Below are 27,206 nucleotides of genomic sequence, written 5' to 3'. Positions count from 1 at the left end.
TCCCCACACTCACAATCATGTTCAAGGAGAGAAACCCAGTTTTTTGTTGGAACTATAAAAGCAGATTTGTTTAAAAAGTCCTCTATTTTAGATTGTTTGGGAACCAGTGAGAGAGCTACATCTTCGGGGTCCCTGTAGCGTTTACTAGCAGGCATAGCGTCGCCGTGGGGAGTAAAGGAGAGGTTTTGTGATGGCTTGTGAATGCTTGCTGCAAGAAATACCTCTGCTCACTCAGAGATACATATATACAGTCTTTATTTTACATATGTACAAGCAGCACGTTACAATCATGCATCCGAATCCTCCGGCTCAGATTCTGGGAGTGCCTTATGCCCGCCACTTCTCCAAGAGAAAAGGCGTGGAATTTTCATGTGATGTCTCTGTCCCCTCCTCTTTAACACTCTCCTTTCCTTGGCAGGCATTGTTTCACTGTCTGTGCCAGGACTTTCTGTGCGGTGTTGAGGCTCTGGTCCAACATCTGTGAGCTGTCCCTCCTCCTGGCTTTCCCTTCTTTCCTCCACCGCCACTTTCTGCCCCCCTTCCTCTGCCTGACTCTGCTCCTCCCCTTCATTCTTCGGGAATACCATGACAGGTTTCCCCAACCAAAAAAGAGAGAAAAAATAGAAAGTGCTCAGGTTGTTCAGTTTAAGAGCTTCTCCGTGTGGAGACGGCCAGGAGTTCCAGGAACAAAGTATAGAAGGCAGCTGGTGGATGCTTCACAGAACTTGCCCAAGATGTTTCTCACAGCATAGACAAGAAGGTGCTGTTAGAATCTCAGTAGGTTGGTAAGTTTAAAAGTAGAGAGGTAAAAAAAGGAAGTTACTTCCCTGGGTAGCAATCAATGCTAACTACAGTCCTGTTATCTGCGGAGCTCCGAAGCCTGCTTGCTAAGCCGTCGCCATCTTGGAACCTCGACCTATTCTGAAATCAGCATCTATATGCTGAAGGGTCTTACCTTTTTTGTCCTCTCAAAGAGGGGTCCAGAGGGGGAGGCCGAGGGAGAGGGGGTGGGCAAGGGGGAGGTCTCTGGGATAGGCAAAATTCTGTTCTTTCTTCCCAATCAGGAAAACACTTTTCTGCGTTTGCAAAGCCTAAAGAAAAAGAGAAATGGGGCTCACTGTTAGTGCTCTCTATTGTCAAGATGAATTCTCTATCATCAAAGAATTTTGATGTCGAAAGAAATCCTCCTTACATGCTCTCTCTACTCTCACAAGCACAGAATGATCCAAGCATAGGAGATCCCCAGGCCTTCTAGAGCTCTGGTGACCAGTGAGCCAGCAGAGGGAGATGTCACAATGAACCTTGTGACCCAACAACCCTGGGCCCTGAGAAAACCAGCAGCCACAAGTCCTGCTCCTCTTAAGGGATGCGACTAAGTTTTCTCATATGGTTTTCTTCCATGTTCCACTTTTTATAAATATGCAAAATGTGCCTATTCCTTTGGATTCCAGCTGAAGTTGTTCCTGCACCTACTGAGCACTAGCTGTCTCCTATACCTGTCTTATACTGATGGATCCTGATAGATTCCGACAAGCCTTGCGGAACCCTGCTCCTCCTGGCGACTCATTAGATGACCTTGTTGAGGACTGGAATAACCGGCTCTTGGCAGCCATTGATGAGATCGCGCCCTCTGCGACCCTGTTGAAACCGGGCCCCTTGGTTTACTGAGGAGCTCCAGAAAATGAAGCGGGATCTCAGAAGGCTAGAGCGAGTATGGCGATGGAATCGTGACGGAGCCTCAAGAACATCTTATAGAACGCTTATGAAAGCCTATGAGATGGCTATGAAAGCTGCTAAGAAATCTTACTTTGCAGCTTCCATTGCATCCGCTAGCTCTCGCCCGGCACAACTTTTTAGAATAATTAGGTCAATAACGTCCCTAGGAGGACAACCAAATTTAAGCACAAATTTGACCCACAGCTGTGAGGCATTCGCGAGCTTTTTTGCGGAGAAAGTCCTGTTGCTCCGCTTTGACCTCCCTGCCAATTTAGATACAGTGACTGAACTGGAGGCCCCTCGACTGACTTCAGGTCCAGTGTTGGACCATTTCTATCGGATACTCCCTACTGATATGGATAGATTCCTCCAAGTTGGTAGGCCCACCACCTGCGTCCTTGATCCGTGCCCGTCTTGGCTGATTAGGGAGTGTCCAGATGTTGCGCGGACCCCCCTGGTTGAAATTATCAATTTGTCCCTTGACACGGGGACATTCCCAGGGGAACTGAAGGAAGCAGTGGTGTGTCCACTCTTAAAGAAAACTTCATTAGATCCCTTAGACCTATCCAATTACCACCCAGTTTCAGATCTTCCATACCTGGGTAAGGTAATTGAGAGAGCGGTTGCTGAACAGCTTGGTAGGTTTCTGGAGGAAACATCGGCATTAGATCCATTTCAGTCCGGTTTCCGTCCTGGTTTTGGGACGGAGACGGCTCTGGTTGCCCTAACAGATGATCTCCGTAGACAACTGGATCAAGGCGGGTCAGGACTGCTGATCCTTTTAGATTTGTCAGCGGCCTTTGACATGGTCGATCATGATCTTCTGGACCACCGCCTCGCAGACGTGGGGATACAGGGCATAGCCCGTAACTGGTTGTGCTCTTTTATCTCTGGTCGGGGACAGAGGGTGGCACTAGGGAGGGAAATGTCGTCGTGCCACTTCTTGGTGTGTGGAGTGCCGCAGGGCGCAATTTTCTCCCCGATGCTTTTTAACATCTTTATGCGCCCCCTTGCCCAGATTATCCGGAGCTTTGGGCTGGGCTGTCACCAATATGCTGATGACACTCAGCTCTATCTGCTGATGGATGGCCACACCGACTCTGCCCCGAACACACTGACCAGATGCTTGGAAGCTGTGGCTGGATGGTTTTGTGGGAGCCGATTGAAACTAAATCCTTTGAAGACAGAGGTCCTATGGCTAGGTCGGGATGGCATGGGGATGAGGGACCAACTGCCTTCTCTTGCGGGGGCCCAATTAGTGCCATTGCCTTCCGTTAAGAGTTTGGGTGTAATCCTTGGCGCCTCCCTTTCCATGGAGGCGCAAGTTACAGCAACAGCCAAGGCAACATTTTTCCATCTTCGCTGCATTAAGCAGTTGGTCCCTTACCTTTCCCGCCCCGACCTGGCCACAGTGATCCATGCAACGGTCATCTCCAGGCTTGACTACTGTAATTCGCTCTACGCGGGGCTGCCCTTGAAGCTGTCCCAGAAACTCCAGCGGGTGCAGAATGTTGTAGCGAGGCTCCTCATGGGATCTCTGCCATGGGAGCATATTCACCCAGTGCTTTTCAAGCTGCACTGGCTCCCGGTGGAGTACAGGGTCAGATTTAAGGTGCTGCTTTTGACCTTTAAAGCCCTTCACGGCCTAGGACCCTCGTACCTACAGGACCGCCTCTCCTGGTATGCCCCACGGAGAGCCTCAAGGTCCATAAATAGCAACACCCTAGCGGTCCCGGGCCCTAAGGAAGTTATATTGGCTTCAACCAGAGCCAGGGCCTTTCCAACACTGCCTCATGAGACCAGGGCCCTGCAGGATCTGATTTCTTTCCGCAGGGCCTGTAAGACAGAGTTGTTCCGCCTGGCCTTTGGCTTGGAGCCAATTTGATTCCCTCACTCCCTCTCTTTCTTTTTTCTTTTCCTTCTCCTCCTGCGATGAGGCTACATTTTAATATTTTAATGTTCCATTATTTTAATGTTGTATTTTATTTTTGTTTTTAAGTTGTAATCATTCATCTTGTTTTTATTATTGCTTGTAAGCCGCTCTGAGCCCGGCCTTGGCTGGGGAGGGCGGGGTATAAATAAAAGAATATTATTATTATTATTATACCCTCCAACATTTCTCCCATGCAAATAGAAATGTCCTATTCCATTATTATTATGATGGTGATGATGGTGATGATTCTGACTAGGTTGCCCCAGCCACTCTGGGAAGTTTCCAACATATACAAAAACATAATAAAGCATTAAACATTGGAAAAAAACCTTCCCTATACAGGGCTGTCTTTAGATGTCTTCTAAAGGTTGTATAGTTACTTATCTCCTGGGCTCGGGGGTCACATAACTGCATATGCTGCAACATTTCTCCTGTGAAAATAGGAATGTCCTAAGGGTGGTGCTGTGGGTTAAACCACAGAGCCTAGGACTTGCTGATCAGAAGGTCGGCGGTTCAAATCCCCGCAACGGGGTGAGCTCCCGTTGCTCGGTCCCTGCTCCTGCCAACCTAGCAGCTTGAAAGCACGTCAAAGTGCAAGTAGATAAATAGGTACCGCTCCGGTGGGAAGGTAAACAGTGTTTCCGTGCGCTGCTCTGGTTCGCCAGAAGCGGCTTAGTCATGCTGGCCACATGACCCGGAAGCTGTACGCCGGCTCCCTTGGCCAGTAAAGCGAGATGAGTGCCACAACCCCAGAGTTGTTTGCGACTGGACCTAATGGTCTGGGGTCCCCTTACCTTTAAGGAAAAGAGGGTCATTCTGGGGTCAAATCAGAAAACGGGATGGCTTCTGTAAAGCTGGGACTGTCCCTTGAAAATAGGGACACTTGGCAGGTCTGCTGAGGTGCCCAGATGGGAGACCACCAGGGAACCCATGATATGGTGCTTAGAATTATACAAAAGTAACTATGTAAATAAATAAATAAATAAATAAATAAACAGACACACCAAGTTTGCCACATGCTTGTTTGGTACATCTAGAAAGATTTCAAAAATATATGTGGAACGTTGAGAGAGAAGAGAGGAGTTGTGTCATTTCGCACATCATTGAAAATGCCATATGCATTATCCAGTAGACACCTCTGGAAGTTGTGAAACAATGACCACAACATCTTGCTGGGCTACACAACTCCCACCAGTCCCAGCCAACATGGTCAATGGTCAGGGATGATGGGTATTTTTTCTGCACTAACATCTGGAGGGCACCACATTGGTTACCCCCCAAAGTATTAGGATGTTTAAACCTTAATGTCTTAGAGCTCAGTCAAGGTTCTCCACCCACCCCAGTGTGTTTCACAGCTCTTTTCACTAGCTGTTGACATCAGCATGGTTTCCTTAGTGTTTCTGTTTGTGCATGCACCAGAGGACATTGACAGGCCAGGGACGTCTTTGCCTTATGCAACTGGTGTTCACACCTTGACTGGAGGCTTAAGGACTCCAATCCATTTGAGAAACCATATCAAAACAGTAGGATTTTAGAACAGGATGCATAGGCATTCTGGATGTATGTTGATCAAGGATTAAAAACCCAGCAGTGGAAACGGTGAGTGCACACACCATTCAGCTAGTTAAACAGACACACTAAATTAGATCACTCTCTAGGGCAGGGGTGTGGAACCTCTGGCCCACCAGATGTACCTATTTAGCCAAGCTGGCTGGGGTTGATGGCAGAAGTATTTTGGCAACATCTGGATTGCCAAAGGCTTCCCACCCCTCATCTAGGTCATCAGCAAGTTTTATGGTGTAAATTATCCTATGTAAATTGCCCTAATCTGCATAGGAAAAATTTCCAGAAAACCCACATTACTGGTCCTGAGATCTGTGCAACAGGAAGGATGGCAACAGATGAGCAAGAAGACTGCAGCTCACAATAAATGAGCTGGCGAGAATGGAAGCTGAAGAGCTTGCACTTTCTCCAACTCTTAACAGCGTTTTTGGAAACTTCCATGTGTACTTACTGAGAATGTACCATTATCTAGACTCGCAGACAGCCTTCTTGTTTCTGGGTTAACACACATGCACAAATATTAAGGTTTAAGTATTACACAAATTTAAGTTTACTTTTTTCCAATCAATGTTTTCTTTTTCATGTCTTTGGGGATCTCAAAAAGGAAGGATATTCTATGCTATAGGAACATCATAGGCCAGGGTAGCCTATAGGATGCCCTCCAGATGTTGATAAACAACAGCCCCCATCAGCCTCAGCCAGCAGAGTCAATGGGGACAGATAAAAGTGGAGTCCAAAAACACTGGTGTCACATTGGTTATATTTGTCAAACACCAAAATCCTTTGTTTTAAAAAGTTCAACGTATTTAAGTACCATCAGAATTGTGGAAGATCCACACTGTGCTCCAAACAGCTAATTATTGCTGGGAGTGGTGATGAAGACAAAATGAGGAGTGGTGCTGAAAACAGAGAATTAAAATGGACCAAGTATTGAAATACTTACAAGGCTGTGGATGGTATATGCCAGGCCATTACTGACCACTATCTCTCTTCAGCCACACACGAGCAGTTCTGTAAAAGAGAGGAAGCATCTGTAGCATTTCCCCATCATTGGTAGGGAGGAAATATGAAACATTCTATGGAGGTATCTGTGGCATTGTTGCCAAGGAAGGAACCAAAGATGTGAAAGGATGCAAGATTATCACCTAGTTTACTCATACTCATAAAACATGTACACATTATGGTTTAAACAAATGACACACACCTCTTACGTTCACTGGAGTTATACGTATCTATGGCCTTCCCAGCAGATTAGCTCATTGTGACTGTTTATTTTTTGTATACACTGCAAATCATTATTTAACACACAGGTATTACGTGTGTGAAAATGACTCGTGTTTTTCATCACCGATACATAAACACAGGACCAGAGACCTTGAAATGCAAGATACTTGAAGGCACATAGTCAATATTATCAGACCCTGTTTTGAAGCAAAAAAGCAGTTCTCTGGTTGCCTTATTGTAGATTTTTTTAGGTGTGCCCATGCAAAGTGTTTTACATGAGCATCTAAAAAGCAGAACACATGCATGCAACAAATGTGTACTTACAATCAGAGAACTGTAGAGTTGGAAGGCACTGTGTCAGGAATATTTTGCCCTGTCACATGGCAGGGCAGAATCTCAAACAATGATAGCCTCTCCCAAGCCCACATTCCATAAAAAAGGCTGATCGCCAAAGAATTGATGTTTTTGAATTATGGTGCTGGAGACGCACTTGAGAGTCCCATGGACTGCAAGAAGATCAAACCTCTCCATTCTTAAAGAAATCAACCCTGAGTGCTCACTGGAAGGACAGATAGTGAAGCTGAGGCTGTTGGAGCCAGCCTTCACAAGTGGCACTTGTTTAGTATAAAATAAAGACACGGAAACCCAGCAATATTTCCATGGTAAGAGAGAGCAGCTCATTCAGACTTCTCCTCTCTGGTTTATTCTCCTTTGTTCTGTCCAGCCGCATGGCCGTTTGCCAATCTCATGTTACCTCATCCGGTCAAGCTTTTATTGCCCCCATCATTACATTCCAATACATTGTAAAGCTCAGAGTGCTGGTCACAAGGTCCGGAGGTACCTTGCAGTATTTACAAACCTCTGCCATGGCTTTATGACTCCCACATGAGGCTCCAGTACTTTGGCCACCTCATGAGAAGAGAAGACTCCCTGGAAAAGACCCTGGTGTTGGGAAAGATGGAGGGCACAAGGAGAAGGGGACGGCAGAGGACGAGATGGTTGGACAGTGTTCTCAAAGCTACCAGCATATGTTTGACCAAACTGCGAGAGGCAGTGAAAGACAGGAGTGCCTGGCGTCCTCTGGTCCAGGGGGTCACGAAGAGTCGGACACGACTAAATGATTAAACAACAACTTTCTATCTGGGCAAGGCTTGCTCGGTATGTGGGCAGCCCTGTTTAGGGAAGTTTTTAATTACTGATGTTTACTGATGTTTTAATGTATTTTTAGGGGACGCAGGTGGCGCTGTGGGTTAAACCACAGAGCCTAGGACTTGCCAATCTGAAGGCCAGCGGTTCAGCTCCCGTTGCTCGGTCCCTGCTCCTGCCAACCTAGCAGTTCGAAAGCACGTCAAAGTGCAAGTAGATAAATAGGTACCGCTCCGGCGGGAAGGTAAACAGCATTTCTGTGCGCTGCTCAGGTTCACCAGAAGCGGCTTAATCATGCTGGCCACATGACCCAGAAGCTGTACGCTGGCTCCCTCAGCCAATAAAGCGAGATGAGCGCCGTAACTCTGGTCAGGGGTCCCTTTACCTTTAAGAAAATAAATTAGAGCTGAGTACAACTTCAAGGTGCAGAGAAAATATACCAAACAATATTAGGAAGGAAGGATTGATATCCCAGGCAGGATCAAAGCTCCTGATCTCAATAGGGAATCACTTTTGCCAGTTTCAGAATGTCATACTGTACTATGTTCTTAAAAAGACATACATCAGAAGAACCTTAGAATTGTATTAAGAACAGACTTCCTCTCACACAAAGTTACTGCTTCTTCCCCTGTACAGTGGTACCTCGGGTTAAGAACTTAATTCGTTCCAGAGGTCCGTTCTTAACCTGAAGCACCACTTTAGCTAATGGGGCCTCCTGCGGCTGGCGCGCCGGAGCACGATTTCTGTTCTCATCCTGAAGCAAAGTTAACCTGAGGTATTATTTCTGGGTTAGAGGAGTCTGTAACCTGAGGCGTATGTAACCTGAAGTGTATGTAACCCGAGGTACCACTGTAGTTCCCATGAACCTCAAAATCTGCAGCTGCAAGGGAGGCACCAAAGCAGCGCTGAAGGATGGGGAAGAATCCAGCCGTTGGTGGGGGCCGTTACAACAGCCGGGGGGGGGGGCAGCAGAAGAGACCCGACCCCTCTGGCTGGGGGGGAGAGAGAGAGCCCAAGGGGGCCCAAAGCCAACATCTTGAGTGTCTTGCCCATGGTCTCTCGGGGGGGGGGGGGCGATGCTGATCCCAGATGTCCTGGCCAAGGGAGCTCTCTCCCCCTCCCCCGGCCGAGGACGCGCCCCTGGAACGAGCTGCCTCATGAAACACTGCCTATGACGCCCTGCCTGCGCCCCGTCCCTCCGGCTCACCTTCCTCCGAGACGCCGAGGAAGCCCCAGAGCCCCCCGGGTCACTCACGGCGGGGTCCGGAGAGCCAGACTCCAGCTGGCCCAGCAGGAGCGGGGAAGAGGGAAGCGCTGGGGACGCCATAGGAACCTCCAGCTGTTTTAGGACTACAATTCCCATCATGCTTAACCATTGGTCCTGTTCGCTAGGGATGATGGGAGTTGTAGTCCCATAAAACAGGGCCAAGTTTGGCCATCACTGCCATAGGGGGACCAAAGGGCGGACAGAGCCAAGAATCCCGCAGATGCTGCTGCTTCTTCGGGAACCAGTAGACCACGCATGCGCTCTGCGACGGAGAACGCAGACGAAGAGGGGAGGAGCTACAATTCCCAGCAGCAGCGCCCGGTATTCTTTAAGCGGGAGCAACGGACTCCGAACGTGCGCTCGGGAGCCGGTGGTGGCGTTGGAAAGCCCTTAGCCCCGCCCCCCTTGGGCGCCGCCCCTCCCCTCCGCGGCCGCCTCCTCCCTGGCAGCGCGCATGCGCGGCGTGGTCGGGCAGGGCCGGCTCCTGGTTTCCCAAGCGGCTGCACCTGAGGGAGGAATCCGGCCGGGCTCTCTCCGCCCCTCGCTCCCCCTATGGCGGCGCCGGCGCTTCCCTCGTCGCCGCTCCGTCGCCGGCCGCTGCTGCTCGGCCAGGTGGAGGGCTCTCCGGACCACGCCGTGACCATGGCGGCGCTGGTGCCCAAGGAGGACGGCTTCCTCAGCGTCTCGGAGGACAGGTCAGCGGGGCCGAGGGCGGCAGCGCTTCATGAGGCAGCCCGTTCCAGAGGCGCCTCGGCCTGGGGTGGGATGGCTGTCGGGGCTACGAGGAGAGGCGTCAGCATGGCCCCCCGAGACACCATGCAGAATAATAATAATAATGCCCCCCTGAGAGACCATGGACAATAATAATAATAATAATAATAATGCCTCCCTCCAGAGACCATGGATAATAATAATAATAATAATAATGCCCCCCCGACCATGGATAATAATAATAATGCCCCCCTGAGAGACCATGGACAATAATACTAATAATGCCCCCCCCCAGAGACCATGGATAATAATAATAATGCCCCCCCCGAGAGACCATGGATAATAATAATAATAATAATAATAATAATAATAATAATAATAATAATGCCCCCCCAGACCATGGATAATAATAATAATAATGCCCCCCCCCGAGAGACCATGGACAATAATAATAATAATGCCCCCCCAGAGACCATGCATAATAATAATGCTCCCCTGAGAGACCATGGATGATGATAATAATAATAATAATAATAATAATAATAATAATAATAATAATGCCCCCCTCCAGAGACCATGGATAATAATAATAATAATGATCCCCTGAGAGACCATGGACAATAATAATAATGTCCCCCCCTGAGAGACCATGGATAATAATAATAATAATGCCCCCTGAGAGACCATGGACAATACAGTAGTAATAATGCCCCCCCCCCGAGAGACCAGGGACAATTATTATTTTATTTTTTATTATTTATACCCCGCCCATCTGCTGAGGGGTCAGCAACCTAAGGCCCATGGGCCACCTCTGAACTGAGGTGCCCACTTGCGCGCTGCGCTAAACTGGCACAGCGCGGTGCGGGAACTCGCTTCCATGGTGCTGAAAATCACAGGTGCGCATGCTGACGCACACGCGTGATCCAGCCCACGGAGGGATCTCCGTGGGACCGATCCGGCACAGGCAAGATAAACCTTGCTGACCCCTGGGTTACAGGGAACCAGGCAGAGGGTCTTCTGTGTAGTGGTGCCCACCCTGTGGAATGCCCTCCCATCTGATGTCAAGGAATAATAATAACTTATTATTTATATCCCGCCCATCTGGCTGAGTTTCCCCAGCCACTCTGGGCGGCTCCCAATCGAGTGTTAAAAACAATACAGCATTAAATATGAAAAACTTCCCTAAACAGAGCTGCCTTCAGATGTTTTTTTAAAAATAAGATAGTTGCCTATTTCCTTGACATCTGATGGGAGGGCGTTCCACAGGGCAGGTGCCACTACCGAGAAGGCCCTCCGCCTGGTTCCCTGCAACCTCACTTCTCACAATGAGGGAACCTCCAGAAGGCCCTCGGCGCTGGATCTCAATGTGTGGGCAGAACGATGCAGGTGGAGACGCTCCTTCAGGTATACCGGACCTGATGTTTGCTTTGGCTCCCTTTGGCTCTCTGTCAGTGACTCCCCACCCCCACCCCCAGCCGTAAGGGTCGGGTCTGTTCTGCATTAATGGCCCCCACCAGTGGCTGGATTCTTCCCCTGAGGAGACACTACCATATGGGACGCCTTTAGCACTCCGTTCCCAAGCGTTGCTTTGCTGCCCCCATTGCAACTGTGGGCAGGTGGGTTCTTTACCACTCAGAGTAAGGGGGGAGAGGCACAATTTTTGCACCGCCTGGTCCTGCGCTGTTGGTGGGGGCCAGCATAAACCAGGCTCTGTGGATGAAGTGCCTGCTTTCCATGCAGAGAGGGCCTCAGGTTCAGCACCTGGTGTTGAGTGTGGGCCAAGCTCCCGTCTCCATCCCTGAAGAGCCATTGCTGCTGGGGACTCCATAAAAGGTAGCTTGGTATGTGGTGGGCAGCTCCAGATTTAGGGTGGTTCAGGCTGTTGCCCTGCAAAGAGCGCCAAGCAAAGGGGGTGCAAAATTGAGAAGATCCATTTGGATTCTGTTCTTGACTGAGCTCTTCCTTTCTTGGGTATTTTTTTTTTATATGGACTCCCAGGAACGTTGAAAGGCTTGTTAGTTCTCCTCAGAGGTGCAACACAGAAGCAAAAAATGGTATTGGTTTACCTGCTTGCGTATCTTGTCTTCTAGCACAGCAATAATACTCCGCCTACAAACCTGCAGCCAAGCAGTTGGCTGGCTGGTTCAAATCAATACGTGACATTTAATCTCACCACCTTTGCACATTGTCTGATGGCGTGCATTGCTCTTCCTAGGTTGCTGAGTACTGCAGTCCCAGGAGGAGCCACAACAGGCAAACTTCCTTTCCTGCATAACTGTTTGTTGTTGTCGTTTTGTCAGGATCAAGTTACCATTGCATGTGGATACATAACAAGGCCCTGATCGCCTTTAAAATGAAAAAAAAGAAAAGAAAGCTGCTTAAGATGGGCCAGTTTAGGAAAAAGCTGCAGTGTGAGGGCTGTTTTAGCCTTTCTCTGCCTGCCACTTCTCCATTCCTATCTAGCCCCAACTGCTTCTCCCTCTGGGCAGTGCTGAACCCATGTTTGTGAAAGTAAAGTGTGGAAACAAACTGGAAATAGCTTGAGAGGGAGGAATCTGTTAGTGCAGAAGAAGGGTATGAAGAGTGGGGGGGGGGCTTTTCCGCCTCATTCTCTACGTAAAACAGCCCTCTTCCAACAGTGTTCTTTTAAAATAAGTAGGAGATGACAAATTGTACTTTCATGCATCTGTTTGCAGTGTTGATGAGACAGGCGCTTGCAAAGCCTGCTATTCTCTGTGAGGTTTGGTCCCATTTGCACTTTCTCCTCCAGCTCCAGCAGTCATTGCTTCTTAAGAACTCTGTTATACATCCTATTTTTTTTTTGCTGATAGGATAAATGTATGTGTCAGCTAAGTGGAAACTTGGGGATTGCAACTTGAAATGTTGTCTGTGGTATGGTGCAATGCAGCTTGTCATGTTCTCCAAAGTTCCTTGTCTCGCTGGAGCCTTCTTCCCCTGTTCTCTGTCCATTCTGTGCTTTTCCTCAAGTCTCACTTTCCAGCTCTTCTCTTTCCTCTTTTTTCAGTCCATTGCCTTGCTGCATGCTTCCACCGGCCACCTTGCCTCCGGCCTCTCCACCCCTTCATTTTACTATCTCCTGTGATCTCTTTCTAGTCCCCAGCTTCCCTAGGGCCTGTGTGGTGTTTTAATCTTAGACAAGATGATAAAGTTCTTTTTCAGACTAGAAGTTGAACTGAGGGTACTCTAGGAACTATGCTCACTCAGCTCTTAGATAATAATCTGTATGGGGCTTTTCCATCAGAAGTGTAATATGATATAGTTAGTACCCACCTTTAATTTTAAAAAATTATAGACATAGTTTCTATTTGCATATCACTGTCTTTTTTCATTGCATCAATGTGCTTGAGTTGTGTTATCATTAAATATTTGGGCAGCCCAGTGGCTGGTGATGTGACACATTCTGGAGGTGCTATCATTATTGTGGTGTTAACATTGTTATCTTCTCAGGTATTTAATTACTTTCCAAAAGGCATCTATAAATTACCTCCCTAAGCAGTCTGCTATTTGAGACATTAAAATTTAACTTTTCACTTGGAAAGGTTGCTGAAAAATAATTCATTCTTGTGGTTGGCTTTCTTATTTTAGTCTATTACCCCAGTCTGTCAAAAACCAACCTCATTTTATCTTTAATCTGTATTAGCCACAGAGGTGTTTTGTGAATTGAAAAAAACGCACCACTTACTCAGGCTAATATATTTTGGGTCTACGATCACAATATTTCAAAATAATTTGTAGGTAGTTTTCAGCAGTGGTTACAGATGTAAAAGCTCAGTTGCAAATGGCATATGCTAGGTTTTGTGTCATTGCATTAATGCTTTAATATTTCATGGTGTCTGTAGTTAAGACAGGTTTTGTAGTGTAGATGTTCACAAACTCCCTTGGGGTGTTTTTTCTTTGAGGTACAGGATCTCTTAGACCAGGGGTCAGCAAACTTTTTCAGCAGGGGGCCGGTCCACGGTCCCTCAGATCTTGTGGGGGGCTAGACTATATTTTTTGGGGGGAGGGGGAGGATGAACGAATTCCTATGCCTCGCAAATAACCCAGAGATGCATTTTAAATAAAAGGACACATTCTTCTCATGTAAAAACACGCTGATTCCTGGACCGTCCGCAGGCCAGATTGAGAAGGCGATTGGGCCGGATCCGGCCCCAGGGCCTCAGTTTGCCTACCCATGTCTTAGACGCTTCACAGTACCTTCCTAATGCACAAAGGTTGAAAATAATGCACCTTTCTCTGACAGATCAGGGGTTATTTGGGGTCTCAGCTTTGTAGTACAGCAGCTGTTCTGCCTTTTGCGCAGTCGGTTCTTAGATTTGCAGATTCAGGAAACCCCGTCCAGTGAGGGCATTCTGCTCTGTTTTCATAATGTTAATTCAAAGCCTTTCTTTCGGGTGGTTAAGTAACAAGATGCCATATCATGGTGACTGCTTTTTGCACAGCTGAGCAGTCATGTTTGGATTTGTCGCTGGGTGTGTGTATTTTAGTTACAAAGAATGTGGGCTTGATGAGTCTTTACTACTCAAGAATCACGTGATTCTAAAGCATCTTCCTTTTTTTTTTTCTTGGGCTAATAAGATACCTAAGGCCCAAATTTATACAAGGTTGAAACTATGAAAAAAAAAACTATGAAAAGGAGACACTGTGTCTTAACTCTGTCCTGAGGGGCAATAGTGTTTCACCTTTTCAATAAGCATCCCTCAATCTATTCCATTTTGGTGCACATCCCAGCACATGTGAATTGTGCTCTGCCTTGGGGAGTGGCCTTGCCATGAGACTGCTCAATCAGGAAGACGATCAAATCTATCCATTCTGAAGGAAATCAACCCTGAGTGCTGACTGGAAGGACAGATCCTGAAGCTGAGGCTCCAATACTTTGGCCACTTCATGAGAAGAGAAGACTCCCTGGAAAAGACCCTGATGTTGGGAAAGATGGAGGGCACAAGGAGAAGGGGACGACAGAGGACGAGATGGTTGGACAGTGTTCTCGAAGCTACCAGCATGGGTTTGACCAAACTGCAGGAGGCAGTGGAAGACAGGAGTGCCTGGCGTGTTCTGGTCCAGGGGTCACGAAGAGTCGGACACAACTAAACGACTAAACAACAACATAGCATGAGAGAAAGTCACTCAGATCCACGTTTATTACATGGCTTTTCTGATGAGCTGAGGAGCAATATGGCCCCTCCTGCTTTTGTTCAAGGGTGCCTGTACACAGACACCCCCCTGCCTATACAATACATTGGCCATCCTTGGCCTACATGAGAATGGAAACAGCTTGCTACATGCTTCTTCCTAGTCTGGGTTACAGTTGCAGTGAATACTGCTATTCAGCTTCTCTATTTACAGAAATGTACTGTATTTTTTGCCCTATAGGACGCACTTTTCCCCCTCCAAAAATGAAGGGGAAATATGTGTGCGTCCTATGGGGCGAATGCAGGCTTCAGGAAGCTAGCCGTGGGAGACACAGCTCTCCACGGCTAGTGGAGAGCTTGCCGGCACCAAGAAGCTTGGGGCACACTGAGCTCAGCACGCCCCAAGCTTTGCGCTTCGCGCAACGCTCTGCTAGCCGTGGGACAGCTACGCGAAGTCGCGTGGCTCTCCCACGGCTAGCGGATAGCAGCCTGTTCTGGGGGCTGGGGTCGGGGGAAGCTCGGACTTCCCCCGCCCCAGCCCCGCACCTGGGGGGGGGGAATAATTTTTTTTTCTTTATTTCCCCCCCAAAAAAACTAGGTGCGTCCTATACGGTATCTTGCGCTTTGGTGCTGCTTGTGAATATAACTGAAGTAAAATCTGATGCCTTAACTAGGTCAGGAGGACTCCAGTGATGGTCATTGGCCTTTAATAGGAAGGCTTTGTCACTTTGATTTAGGTGCATATGGTTGCTGGCCCTGGGTTATAGGCGTATAATCTAATATTTGATCATTTTCAAGTTTGTGAAAATTTTAGGGCCTTCTTTAATGGCCTTAAGTAGCCCTGTTTGTATTGGGGAACTTTGCTAAACTTAGGGGTAATGAATACCTTTCTGTTTTTCCTTCAGCATTACTTGCAGAATAAAACAACCAAGGCAGAGTCATAAAGTTTGTTTTGTCGGTTCTCTGTTATGTGACATCTTAAACTGGCTGCCTTGGCATGTCACAATAAACCATGGTTAATGTTTAACTTAACTTGCTCAGAGGTCCCCACTTCTGCTGTCTCTGCAAGCAACAAACCAAAATCCTTGGCTTGTCCTGTTGTCCAAACCTGGGTTCATCACATTTATTAGCATTACCCAAGTATGGCAGTTTGCTTAGAGAAAGCAATTGTAGACCTTGAAGAGAACACACCCCAGTAAAGGAGATAATAGATATGGAATAGAACAAAGCTTATTTTGTGGGTTCAAGTTCTTTAGTTCTTTCATAGGTTTTCTGATAAAGCTTTTAAAAAAATGTTTGTGCAAATAAAGGACTGTAACTTCAACATCATCTGGTGATTTGGTTTTCTAAAACTGTCTTGATTCCTATGGAACAGATTTTGTAAAGGCATTATATTATTTCAATTTAGTTCCTGGTGTTTTGTTTTTTTAAAAAAAATATAGCAAGACTCTTCTTATTACCAGTAGTTTTTTCCCTTCTAGAATGTCTCAGGGAAAGAAGAGATTTGTGTTCAACTGTTGACAGTATTATGCTGACGTAAGCCAAAAATGCATAGAACAATCAGTGTTTTCAGTAACAAAATGATCTCCGTAATCACTCTTTCTCCAGAGCTGCGTGGAACTGAATAGGTCTATAGTTATGAGGCGATATTTCTGTGTCCAGTGTAGAATTAAATCCTTTTATGAGCCAAAATATGATCTAAGAAGCACAGGCAAGACAGGATGGGTGCCTTAGCCTGCGGTCTCCATTTTGTCTGACTTCATGGTTACAATATCTAGCCTAATTTTTCTACATTATTGTTATTGTTATTATTTTCTTTATTGTTTCATAACGTTTATACACAGTCTGGTTGTTAAATAAAAAGGCACCTCAAAGCGGTTTACAAAAAGTTAAAACAAGAAAATCAAGAAAAATTCACAGCCGTCCTTCAGAACATACAAAAGTTAAAATACTAAAACATATTAAAATCACCTCAATTATCTAAGCTTTATTTTTCACCCCGTGGTTCCCTATTTAGTAACATCTTGCCAAACGAAGAGTTCTAAAAGCATTCAAAATGTTTGTGACTTTTCTTTTAGGCCTAATGAAGATACTGTTAAACACTGGCATTTGAGCTTCCCCAGCCTGGTGCCCTTTCAGGTGTTTTTGCCTACAAAGGTTGTTTGCAGTGGCGTAGCGTGGGGGGTGCAGGGGGGGCCAGCCGCACCGGGCGCAACATCTGGGGGTGGGGGTTAGGGTTAGGGGGCGCAAATCCACGGGTTAGGGGGCGCAAATTACTTGCCTTGCCCCGGGTGCTGACAACCCACGCTACGCCACTGGTTGTTTGGGACTGAAGGGATTGTAGTCCAAAAAATCTGGAGGGCACCTGGTTTGGGCAGGTTGTTTCATAGGTACATAACCTACCAAAGTTACCGTATTTTTCGCACCATAGGACGCACTTTTTCCCCTCCAAAAATGAAGGGGAAATGTGTGTGCGTCCTATGGTGCGAATGCAGGCTTTCGCTGAAGCTGGAGAGTGAGAGGGGTCGGTGCGCACCGACCCTCTCGCTCTCCAGGCTTCAGGAGAGCCCCACCACCAGCCCCACAAGCTCGGGGGACAGCGGGGAGGCGGAACGCCGCCATCCCGCTGTCCCCCGACTTGGTTAGAAGGCTGGCGGGGGGAGAAGCCTGCTCCTCCCCGTCGCCAGCCCCGCAAACTCGGGGGACAGGGGGAGAGGCGCAGAGCGTCCTTCCCACTGCCCCCTGACTTGGCTAGAAGGCTGGCGGGGGGGAGAAGCCTGCTCCTCCCCGTCGCCAGCCCCGCAAACTCGGGAGACAGCGGGAGAGGCGCAGCGCGCCCTCCCGCTGTCTCCCGACATGGTTTGGAGGCTGGCGGAGGGCTTCCTCCTCCCCCAGCCCCGAAAGCTCCCAGAGCGATGCCAAAGCTGCGCGCAGCTTCGGCATGGCTCTGGGTCCCGTTCTGGGGGAGGGGGAAGCTGGGGCTTCCCCCGCCCCAGCCCCGCGTCTCCAGCCGGGAGACGGTTGCGGGGGGCTGCTTTAGCCCCGCGCGTGCTCTCCCGGCTGGAGAGGTGACGCTCGGCTATGGAGGCTCCTGCCATAGGCGCGCGTCACCTCTCCAGCCGGGAGAGGGTCGCGGGGGGCTGCTTTAGCCCCGTGCGTGCTCTCCCGGCTGGAGAGGTGACGCGCGCCTATGGAGGCTCCTGCCATAAGCGCGCGTCACCTCTCCAGCCGGGAGAGGGTCGCGGGGGGCCCGCGCGTGCTCTCCCGGCTGGAGAGGTGACGCGCGCTTATGGCAGGAGCCTCCATAGGCGCGCGTCACCTCTCCAGCCGGGAGAGCACGCACGGGGCTAAAGCAGCCCCCCGCGACCCTCTCCCGGCTGGAGATGTGACGCGCGCCTATGGCCGCTGCTCCCTGACCTGCTCTTTGGGGCTGGTGGTGGGCTTCCCCCGCCAGCCCCAAAGAGCAGGTCGAAAGGAACCTGAAGCCTGGAGAGCGAGAGGGGTCGGTGCGCACCGACCCCTCTCGCTCTCCAGGCTTCCAAGGTAGCCGCCTGAACGTACCTTAAACGGCACCTTGTTTTAGAATGGGAAAACAAAAGGGGGAAAATTCTCCCACTCTCTGCGCAGAGCCTCCTGCCGCTTCGCTGAAGGGGCGCTGGGCAGAGAGCAGAAGAATTTTTTTTTCTTGTTCTCCCCCCTCTAAAACAAGGTGCGTCCTATTGTCCGGTGCGTCCTATGGTGCGAAAAATACGGTACCCTGAGCTGGTTCCCAAGTATGGAATCAAAGAATCATAAAACTACTATCTTAAACACTTCCCACACTATCAAACTAACAAGATGTTGTAAACACTCTGAATTATGATAACATCCTTTAGTACAAAAATTACAACCAATCTGAATGAGAAGACTTGTTAAGCTGTATTTCCCTCCTTTAAAAGGGTTTTTCTGCCTGCTGTAGCAGGGGTAACGCACTGTGCTAGGTGCTGCATGGTTTTTAATTGTATTTTTTATAGAAATGCAAAAGACCACCTGAATGAATTTTGCAGACTGTGGTTTGGAAACCACAGCTATAGAAAAAAAAATAGGTTCATTGGACTAACTGGCCTATTTCCCATCTTTGTTGATAAGAATTCCCAAGTTGGCAATTATTTTATAACTAAGGGTTTTTTTTTGCCTTGTTAGCAATGGTCATTTTAAAAAGCAAGTTGGTAATTTTATAAATCACATTCAAATTTCCCTTTGATTGATTGGTAGCTAGCTGAGATAAATATTTTAAAACTCATATAATCTCTTAATGACAGATGAAAGCATATTATAAAAGTGTCAGATTTGGTAATACTGATGAAATGTTGCCTGCTAATGAGCCATCTCATGATGTGCCCTGTTAAAATAAGATTTTGAATCCCTTCTTTGATGTGATTCTAATTTTGATCATAGCCAACATTCAAAATTTGCCATGCGCATTTTGCTGTTGGCCACTTGCAACCAGCTGAAGGTGCCCAGGTGCTAGGATTGCGTTTGAAGTCTCATCATCAGCCTAGATCAGGCGCGTCCAATTCCCAAGAGACTGCGATCTTGCAGTGATCATTGAGCTTTTTTGGACATGACTGGCCTAGATGAACAAACTGTTCTGCACCTCCAACTTGTTCTGCAGGTTCTCCCAATCACCCATAGCAGATTTGGGGGTTCAGGGGAACTACAGGGTAAAGAAGTAGTAACTTTGCATGTGAGGAAATCTGTTCCAGATACAACTCAAATTTGTTCTGCTGTATGCCTTTTTAAGAACACAGTATGACTTTCTGAAACTAACTTGGCAAAAGTGAGCCTGTTGGGAATGAGGAGCTTAGATCCTTCAGTCCTTTCTTACCAATATTGTTTGGTATCTTTTCTTTGCATCTTGAGGTTGTACTTAGTTCTCATTTGTTTTCCTACAGTCCAGTCATTCAAAGTACCATATTTTTTCCATGTATAACACCCCCCTCCCCCGTGTATAACACGACCCCTATTTTTTGGGACTCAGAATAGAGGAAATGAGGGAAGATTGCACAAAGATTGCATTTTGGGGGGGGATTGCCCAGAGTTGTTGAGCTTTTTTGGGGAAGGATTGCCAACAATTGCTCACCCGCCTGACCACCAATGCCAATCATATGCATCCATGAAGCCAATAATCATCTGACCGCTCGCCACCAGCAGCCGACAATCGCACATCTGATTGCCGCAGCAGACCTTGCGGCAGCCACCATTCACCCCACCAAATGCCGATGACAATCTCCTGGAGCTTGCGGCAGCCACCAATCGCATGTTTCATCTCAGCACTATCCGTGTATAAGACGACCCCAAATTTTAAGCATTGTTATTTAATAAAAAAATCTTGTCTTAAAAACGAAAAAACGGTATATGTGTTCACATGCTTAATAAGTTAAATGAAAATTGTGCTGTTTTCTCTTGAAATTGATCTATTGGTGTATCATTCTTAAATTTCAGTAATCTCAGAGGATTTTAAAAATAGATTTGTAATCCAGCCTATACAAATATCTCAAGGTGCATAACAAACTTTCTCCATTTATTAATAGGTCCCTTTGTTGATTATCCCTGAGTATGTGAAAGACTGATGTGGCCAGGCTCAGGACAAATTCCAAACATTGGGTGATTTCACTCAGTCTAGACCCATTGAAATTAAAGGCTCTAACTTACTTACCGGTGTGTTTATTTCAGTGGGTTTACTCTGAGTACAACTTGATTACCTTCAGTTGTGTCTTAGCTTTTTTCCAAATCACAATTTGCTTCCTTTTCAGAGTTAACTGGTAGGCAGCCTGGAAGATTGCTCCATGGTGGCATCTGTTTCCTGAATGCTTAGGTTGTAGAAAAGTCATTGTGCTGTGCTAAGCAGGAGGTCAGTGCCAAAACGTGGGAGGCTTTGTGAGAAATCTGAAAAAGTTGTTAAACTAAATTTGATAATATAGCTGGCATAATCCACATAATGGGGTAGCTGGTGAGTCTCAAACCCTCTGTGCGTTAGGGACTTCCCTTGCACGCAAAGAAAGGCTCTGGCGGATTGAGTGGAGGAGACTAATAGTGCGTCCACTGTTCAAGAAGGCGAGGAAAGGTAGCCCATCTAGGAGAAGGAACACACTGATCCTAAACCTCCACTGCCTTCTTTGCTTCCCCCCTTCTTGCTGCCTGTATGAAATGGGCCTGAGGGCTGTGTATGTAGACACAGGGAGGAGCTAGGAAAGAGCAATGGTTCCTACTGTTGACTTGGCAAGACTGACTGAGCTCTCTTGGAACCAGATGGCAGTGTAGTGTCTATGGTTGTTGTTGACATCCGTCTGTCTCGGGAGACAATGGAAGACTCTGCATCTGGGGTTACAACACCTGCTGTGGCTTTGGAGACAGACACGGGAGAGACATGTTTTGTTGCAGCTGGGGCAGGTGAAAGTGTTCATTGTGCTGCTGCAGATGCACCATGGCGTTTCTTCTCTCTGCGCTCCTCCCAGCAGTCATTCCTCTACTGGTCACTGCTGTGGATACACAACCTTGACTGTCTCCGGGTGCTGGGGTCATCTGCAAGGGATTCTCAAACGGCAATGGTGGTTATTTGTCAGCCTTCAAGTCTTGTTTGCAGACACCTTTGTAACACAGAGTTGGTCTGCCAACAGGCTTGGTGGCTGAAGCCAGCTCCTTGGGGATCCTGCCATCTTCCATTCTGTAGACATGGGCAAGCCAGCGTAGACGTCACTGAGACAGGAGTGTGAACGTGCTGGGAATGTGGGTTTGGGAGAGGCCATCTTTGAGACTCTGTCCTGCCATGCGATGCCCAAAATCTTCCTGACACAGCATATGTGGCTTCTGGAAATTGTGAATTGCCTGTGGCTCACTTCCATAAAGCAGCATGCTCATAAGCCTGGTAGACCTTCATCTTGGTATTGGATATATTAGCATCACATTCTACCATGCCCTTCTGGAGAGGTAAGCCATTGCCATAGCTGGTAGGATAGCATCAAACAACCAGGACCAATCTAATTCATGCACACTGTCAGATAGATGTATATAAATTCAGTAAATAAAATAAATAAGACGGCAGCAGAATATGAAGTTGATATGTATGCAGAATGTTGTACGTAGCAGTCTGACTTGAACTGGGGTTTGAATTTTAAAAAGAGAACTTGTTTGTTGGATTCCCACCAGCCCCTTGGAGTTGCCATGCTTTGTGCTTTGTTTCTCACCTCTCTCCCCCCGAGGTTCTGCTGAATAAAAAGGATCACAATACAGTCACAATCTATTTTCCATTCTGCTACAGAAACCTTTGTTTGTGATCACATAGACCCTAGCCTAAGCACATTATGCAGTTAAGTCAGTTGTACAGTTCTTTCAGAGTTTAGGGTTCATTTGTGAAGCAGATGGAGTAAGAAGGGCAGCTTCCCAAAATAAAAGGGAAGAATAAAAAAGGGAAGAGGCAGGGAGAGAGGAGTTGGAAACTATAGCTGATCAGACAGTGGAACAAATATGAAGGAGAAAAAGCTCAGCTCACAGCTGACTTAATCCTGCGGGGAGGCAGTTCTGTGCATCTCCTGCTAAAGGCTTTAATTCAGACTGAAAGTGGCTCTTGGGATTTCACTTCACTGCGTACCAGAGAGATTCCCAGCAATGCTTCAGAAGTGACACTTGAAATGACAATCCTCCTAGAATGGTGTGGTGCTCCCAGGTATCTTGCCGTGTGCTAAATGAGCTGGAAGTGGGTGTGCACAAGATGTGCCTTTTCTCTCTCTTGTGGCTGCCACATGAAGAGAACAGGACCTTGCTTCTGGGTTCAGGAACAACAGAATTGTCATGATGAGGTCCTTCTTTGGGGAAAGGGTAGCTGAGGGGCACCACCATTGTGCCTGTGCTTCTGTTTTCATGCTGAACTCTTGGTTACTTTTCCTGGATAGTTAGGAAAGAAATTTTCAACTTTGGAAATCTTAATCATTTTTCATTTGGAATATCTGTTGATAGAAATATATATTTAACATTCTGCCATTACAAACCTATCAGCTTGCCGGATGGAAGTGTCCCCTGCCACTCTCCCTGCGTGCAGATCTGGGGGTTGTCTTGACACACACACACCCACAAGACAATTTTGGGAGGTCTGCAGGGGAAGGGAAGGGAGAAACCTCCATTATGAAAGCAGAAGCCCTTGGACAGGGCTTTTGTTGATAGGGGTTTTTGAAGTGAAGGCCCAAGACAGGAGTTGATCATCATGTGAGCTGTGCACAGGTGGGCTGAAGCGAGCTGCTGCCATTCCTGTGGAGCCTCCTTTGATTGAGACAAATATGCAAGCCAGGCAGATACATTTTTGGGCTGTGACCTTTACACATCTTCCGTCCCGAGATCGGGGGGGGGTGGTACAAAGCTGTTTTGGCACCTGTTCCACAGCGTCATTTTCCCCTTGCACAGTGTATGACGAAGGAGACAAAAGGTCTCGAGGACAAAGGTTACAGACAGGACACCGCTGACTGCTGAGACCGCAGAAGGTCAGACATAGGGAACGATGTTCTAGACAGCCATGACTTGTCTGAGAGGGAGGTTTTTCCTGCACCCCAGGGTCACGCGTGCAGGCAGACTGTGGCTGCCTGCTGGTGGAGAGTGTGCTCCCTCCGGACCTCACTGTCCACTCCGCGATATCCCTACAGGCTTTTAGGTGAATGGTGCCCTTTTTATATACAGTCATACCTCATGTTACGTTTGCTTCAGGTTGAGCGTTTTCAGGTTGTGTCCCACAGCGACCCGGAAGTACTGGAATGGGTTACTTCTGGGTTTCACTGCTTGCGCATGTGCGGACGCGCAAAATGACGTCACACACATGTGCAGAAGCCGCGAATCATGACCCGCGCACAGACACAGGTTGCGAACGGGCCTCCAGAACAGATCCCATTCTCAACCAGAGGTACCACTGTATATACAGTGGTGCCCCGCAAGACAAAAAAGGGTTTTTCGGTTTTTGCGTCGCTTCGCTAGACGATTTTCCCTATGGGCTTGCTTCGCAAGAAGAAAGCCCATAGGGAAATCTCCGGGGACCTCTTTTAAATGCTGGCAGTGGGGAGCAAAGCCTTCCCCCCCCCTCCGGCCTTCAGAAGAGGTCCAGGAAGGCCGGCGGGGGCCGAAAGGCTTTGCTCCCCACCGCCAGCATTTTAAAAGCGGTCCGGGATAGCAGGGAAGCGCTTCCCGCTATCCCGGACGGCTTTTGAAGGCAGGCGGGGGGGGAGCAAAGACTTCCCCCCCCCGCCGGCCTTCAGAAGTGGTCCTGGACCTCTTCTGAAGGCTGGCGGGGGGCAAAAGTCTTTGTCCCCCCTGCCTGCCTTCCCGGGGGCTTTTAAATCGCCACTGTATACTATATGCACACTGTCTGTACATCTAGATACACATATGTGTACATACACATATTAGTAATTTTCAAGGCATATTAGTAATTTTCAAGGCAACAAAACAATTCCATGAGAATTAAAGAGTTGGGATGATAAGACTTTCCTCCTTCCTCCCCTTCAGCCTCTTTGTCCACCTGCCTGACATGTGCAGAACACCTGGGAAGCTCAGTCAATAGAGCTTCAGACTCTTAATCTCAAGGTTGTGGGTTCGAGCCCCACGTTGGGCAAAAGGTCCCTGCATTGCCGGGGTTGGACTAGACAGCCCTTGTGGTCCCATCCAACTCTACAGTTCTCTGATTTTAAGGACACATTTGTTGCATGCATGTGTTATGCTTTTTAGATGCTCATGTAAAATACTTTGCATGGACACTCTTCTAAAAATATGTGCAAGAAGGCAACCAGAGAACTGTGCTTTTTTGCTTCAGAACAGGGCACGATAATATCTATTGACAACATAGCTTGCAAGTATCTTGATTTTTCTAGACTCCTGTGTCAAAGCCAGGGCATGCTTTGGAGAATGCATTTCCTATTTTGTTATGACCTTCCTCCTCTAAAAATAATTCACCTTTTAAGTCTTTCCTGGTCTGCCCCTGGATTAGTCAGAGGTTTGGCTAATAAAAATCCCTTCTGCTAATGTTCTTGCTGTACTTGATTTGCTCTTTAGGTAGTCTCTGAATGGTACCGTTGAAAAGCTGCCTGGTGTAATTAAAAGTTTCTGCATAAGCCTGTGTCATTTCTGCTGCTGACTGTGTTGACACCTCGGGAACCCCTTCTGCCTGATCTTGCACTAAAGGGATTGGGTGGTAGTGGCTTCCTTGAGTTGGACTCCAGTTCTTAAACTTATTGGATTCCGTTCCCTCTTGTTTACTAAGTTTTAAGCAAACCATGGTTCAGAAAGGCGTTGGCACACAACACCTGGCCACAGCTAGAACAAATCAAGGTTTGTAAGTCAACACAAACATGGTTTCAGATTGGCTTGGCTTGCATGTAACACTAAGCCAAAGATGGCTTAATGCGAATGTGCAAACATGCTGGTGGTACATGGAAAATAGTGGCCACTTTGCTACTTCTTCTGCTTTGTTGCTCTAGTGGGAGATAAACCATGGTTTGGCTTGATGTTACAACTGAACTTGGCCTTGTGGTTTGTTTCACTGCAAACAAACCGCAAGCTGTAACCAAGTTTTTTTTCATGGCTTACCAAACACCATTAAGCCATTAGGTGGAGTTTGGACAATTAAACAAACTACAGTTAATTTCTGTGCACTGCTCTTGTTTGCCAGAAGTGGCTTAGTCATGCTGGCCACATGACCTGGAAGCTGTACGCCGGCTCCCTCGGCCAATAAAGCGAGATGAGCACCACAGACTGGGCTAAAACACTGTTTACCCATGCTGTGTTGTAGGTAAAAGAAAACCTTGACTAGAGTTGGAAGAGATACTGCAGTTTTCTGCAAGCTATTGGGAGCAGAACAGGATTTGAGAGTTCTTGATTGCTCAGTAGTATTGCGTCAGGCTTTCTGTTAACTGATGGTCTAGCTGCTGTGAATAAAACATTAGCCAAGGGCTGAACTGTTGTGTTATAAAGGCTGAAAAGAATTCAAAGCTTGTGATTGTGTATGGTGATAAGAAGGAATAAGGAGGGATATTTAAGTTGTATCTGTCTACACACACACAAACACAATTGCTAGTGCATGAATTGGCTTTTGCATTGCAATAATCTAAACTTTACCAGAGGTACATTCTATGTGAGAACATGTAAAATGAGGGCAAAAGAGAAAGGAATAAAAGATGACAATTTCATCGGCGTGGAATGCAGAAATGTACAAACTGATGACGGCTGGAGCTGATTCACTACACAAATAAGATATTTGGGGGTCAGTTCTGCTTATTTCAAACTAATTAGCTGGCATCTGCCGGGGATTACAGTTTTGATTAAGTTTGTAAAGTCAGTCTGGTTTTATAGTCTTAGCTGTGGATGCTATCTTGTATCTCTGAGAGAAGTATTTAAGAGATTAGCAACTGGCTGTTCCTCATAAAACAGTGTGTCAGCAGTTGATGTTTTTATGGCAGATTTCTGTGCACATAATAGTTTGGTCATCTGGAGAGAGAAGTTATTCAGATATTAGTATCATAGATAAGAGTGCAAAAATGACCGTAACAAATCCCAACAAAAATTTAAGCCATTTGCAATGTTAGAGCAATCTGATGGAGGCTCCTTCAGAGCAGATTTGGGGAGGGGACTGCAGTATTCGAAATTCGCCAAGCGCATTTTGCACTTGGCTATCAGTCACTTAGGGACGTGGGTGGCTCTGTGGGTTAAACCACAGAGGCTAGGACTTGCCGATCAGAAGGTTGGTAGTTCGAATCGCCGTGATGGGGTGAGCTCCCGTTGCTCAGTCCCTGCTCCTGCCAACCTAGCAGTTCGAAAGCACGCCAAAGTGCAAGTAGATAAATAGGTACCGCTCCGGCGGGAAGGTAAACGGCATTTCCGTGCGCTGCTCTGGTTCGCCAGAAGCAGCTTAGTCATGCTGGCCACATGACCCAGAAGCTGTACGCCCGCTCCCTCAGCCAATAAAGCGAGATGAGCACAGCAACCCCAGAGTCGGCCACGACTGGACCTAATGGTCAGGGGTCCCTTTACCTTTTTATCAGTCACTTGTGACCAAGTGAAGATGCCCGGGTACCAGGATGGTGCCTGACATCTCCATTATCGGGAGGTGCATGCTTGGGTCTTGACTGTTTTCACACACTAGGAACACATTCTGTAGAATTATGTCTGTTATATTTTATCTGCACAACCAGAATGAATTTCAGGAACCAAAAAGTCATATTGAAAAATACAACTTTGCAAGCCGTCTGACCCAAAAATGGCAACTAGGCATTCCCTTTTGGCGACTGCAACCCTGGTTTAAGGAGCCATTTGCCACCCAGCTTATATACCTGAGTTTCTGACACTGGCAGACAGGAAAGGAATAAGTCCTATCACTTCAGCTCACACAGCATTTGTTACTTGTCCCATTCACGCTGCTCACATTTCTAGTAAAATATTGTACATGCATGCCTTGATCATTTTCTATCCAAATTATGGAAACATG

General features: G+C 47.3%; 1 protein-coding gene and 1 long non-coding RNA gene across 2 annotated transcripts in view; one reads left to right on the top strand and one right to left on the bottom strand.

Moving 5' to 3' along the window:
* Nucleotides 1-3,823: 3,823 nt before the first annotated feature.
* LOC309367302 lies at nt 3,824-9,089 on the bottom strand. Its single transcript, XR_014167009.1, has 3 exons — nt 8,790-9,089; nt 6,156-6,223; nt 3,824-4,590 (listed from the first exon to the last, which is right to left on the bottom strand). It is a non-coding gene; the product is annotated as an uncharacterized lncRNA (long non-coding RNA).
* Nucleotides 9,090-9,311: 222 nt separating this feature from the next.
* WDFY2 (WD repeat and FYVE domain containing 2) overlaps nt 9,312-27,206 on the top strand; it is a 55,327-nt gene continuing 37,432 nt past the window's right edge. Inside the window, exon 1 of the mRNA XM_081906436.1 lies at nt 9,312-9,544. Coding sequence (XP_081762562.1) covers nt 9,402-9,544 — 143 coding nt within the window. The 5' untranslated portion in view covers nt 9,312-9,401. The remainder of the gene's footprint in view (nt 9,545-27,206) is intronic.

This window comes from Podarcis melisellensis (assembly GCF_964234715.1).
Source record: "Podarcis melisellensis genome assembly, chromosome: 3".
Lineage (NCBI taxonomy): Eukaryota > Metazoa > Chordata > Lepidosauria > Squamata > Lacertidae > Podarcis > Podarcis melisellensis.
The sequence above is the reverse complement of the archived record's forward strand: the minus strand, read 5'-3'. Positions and strand labels throughout refer to the sequence as shown.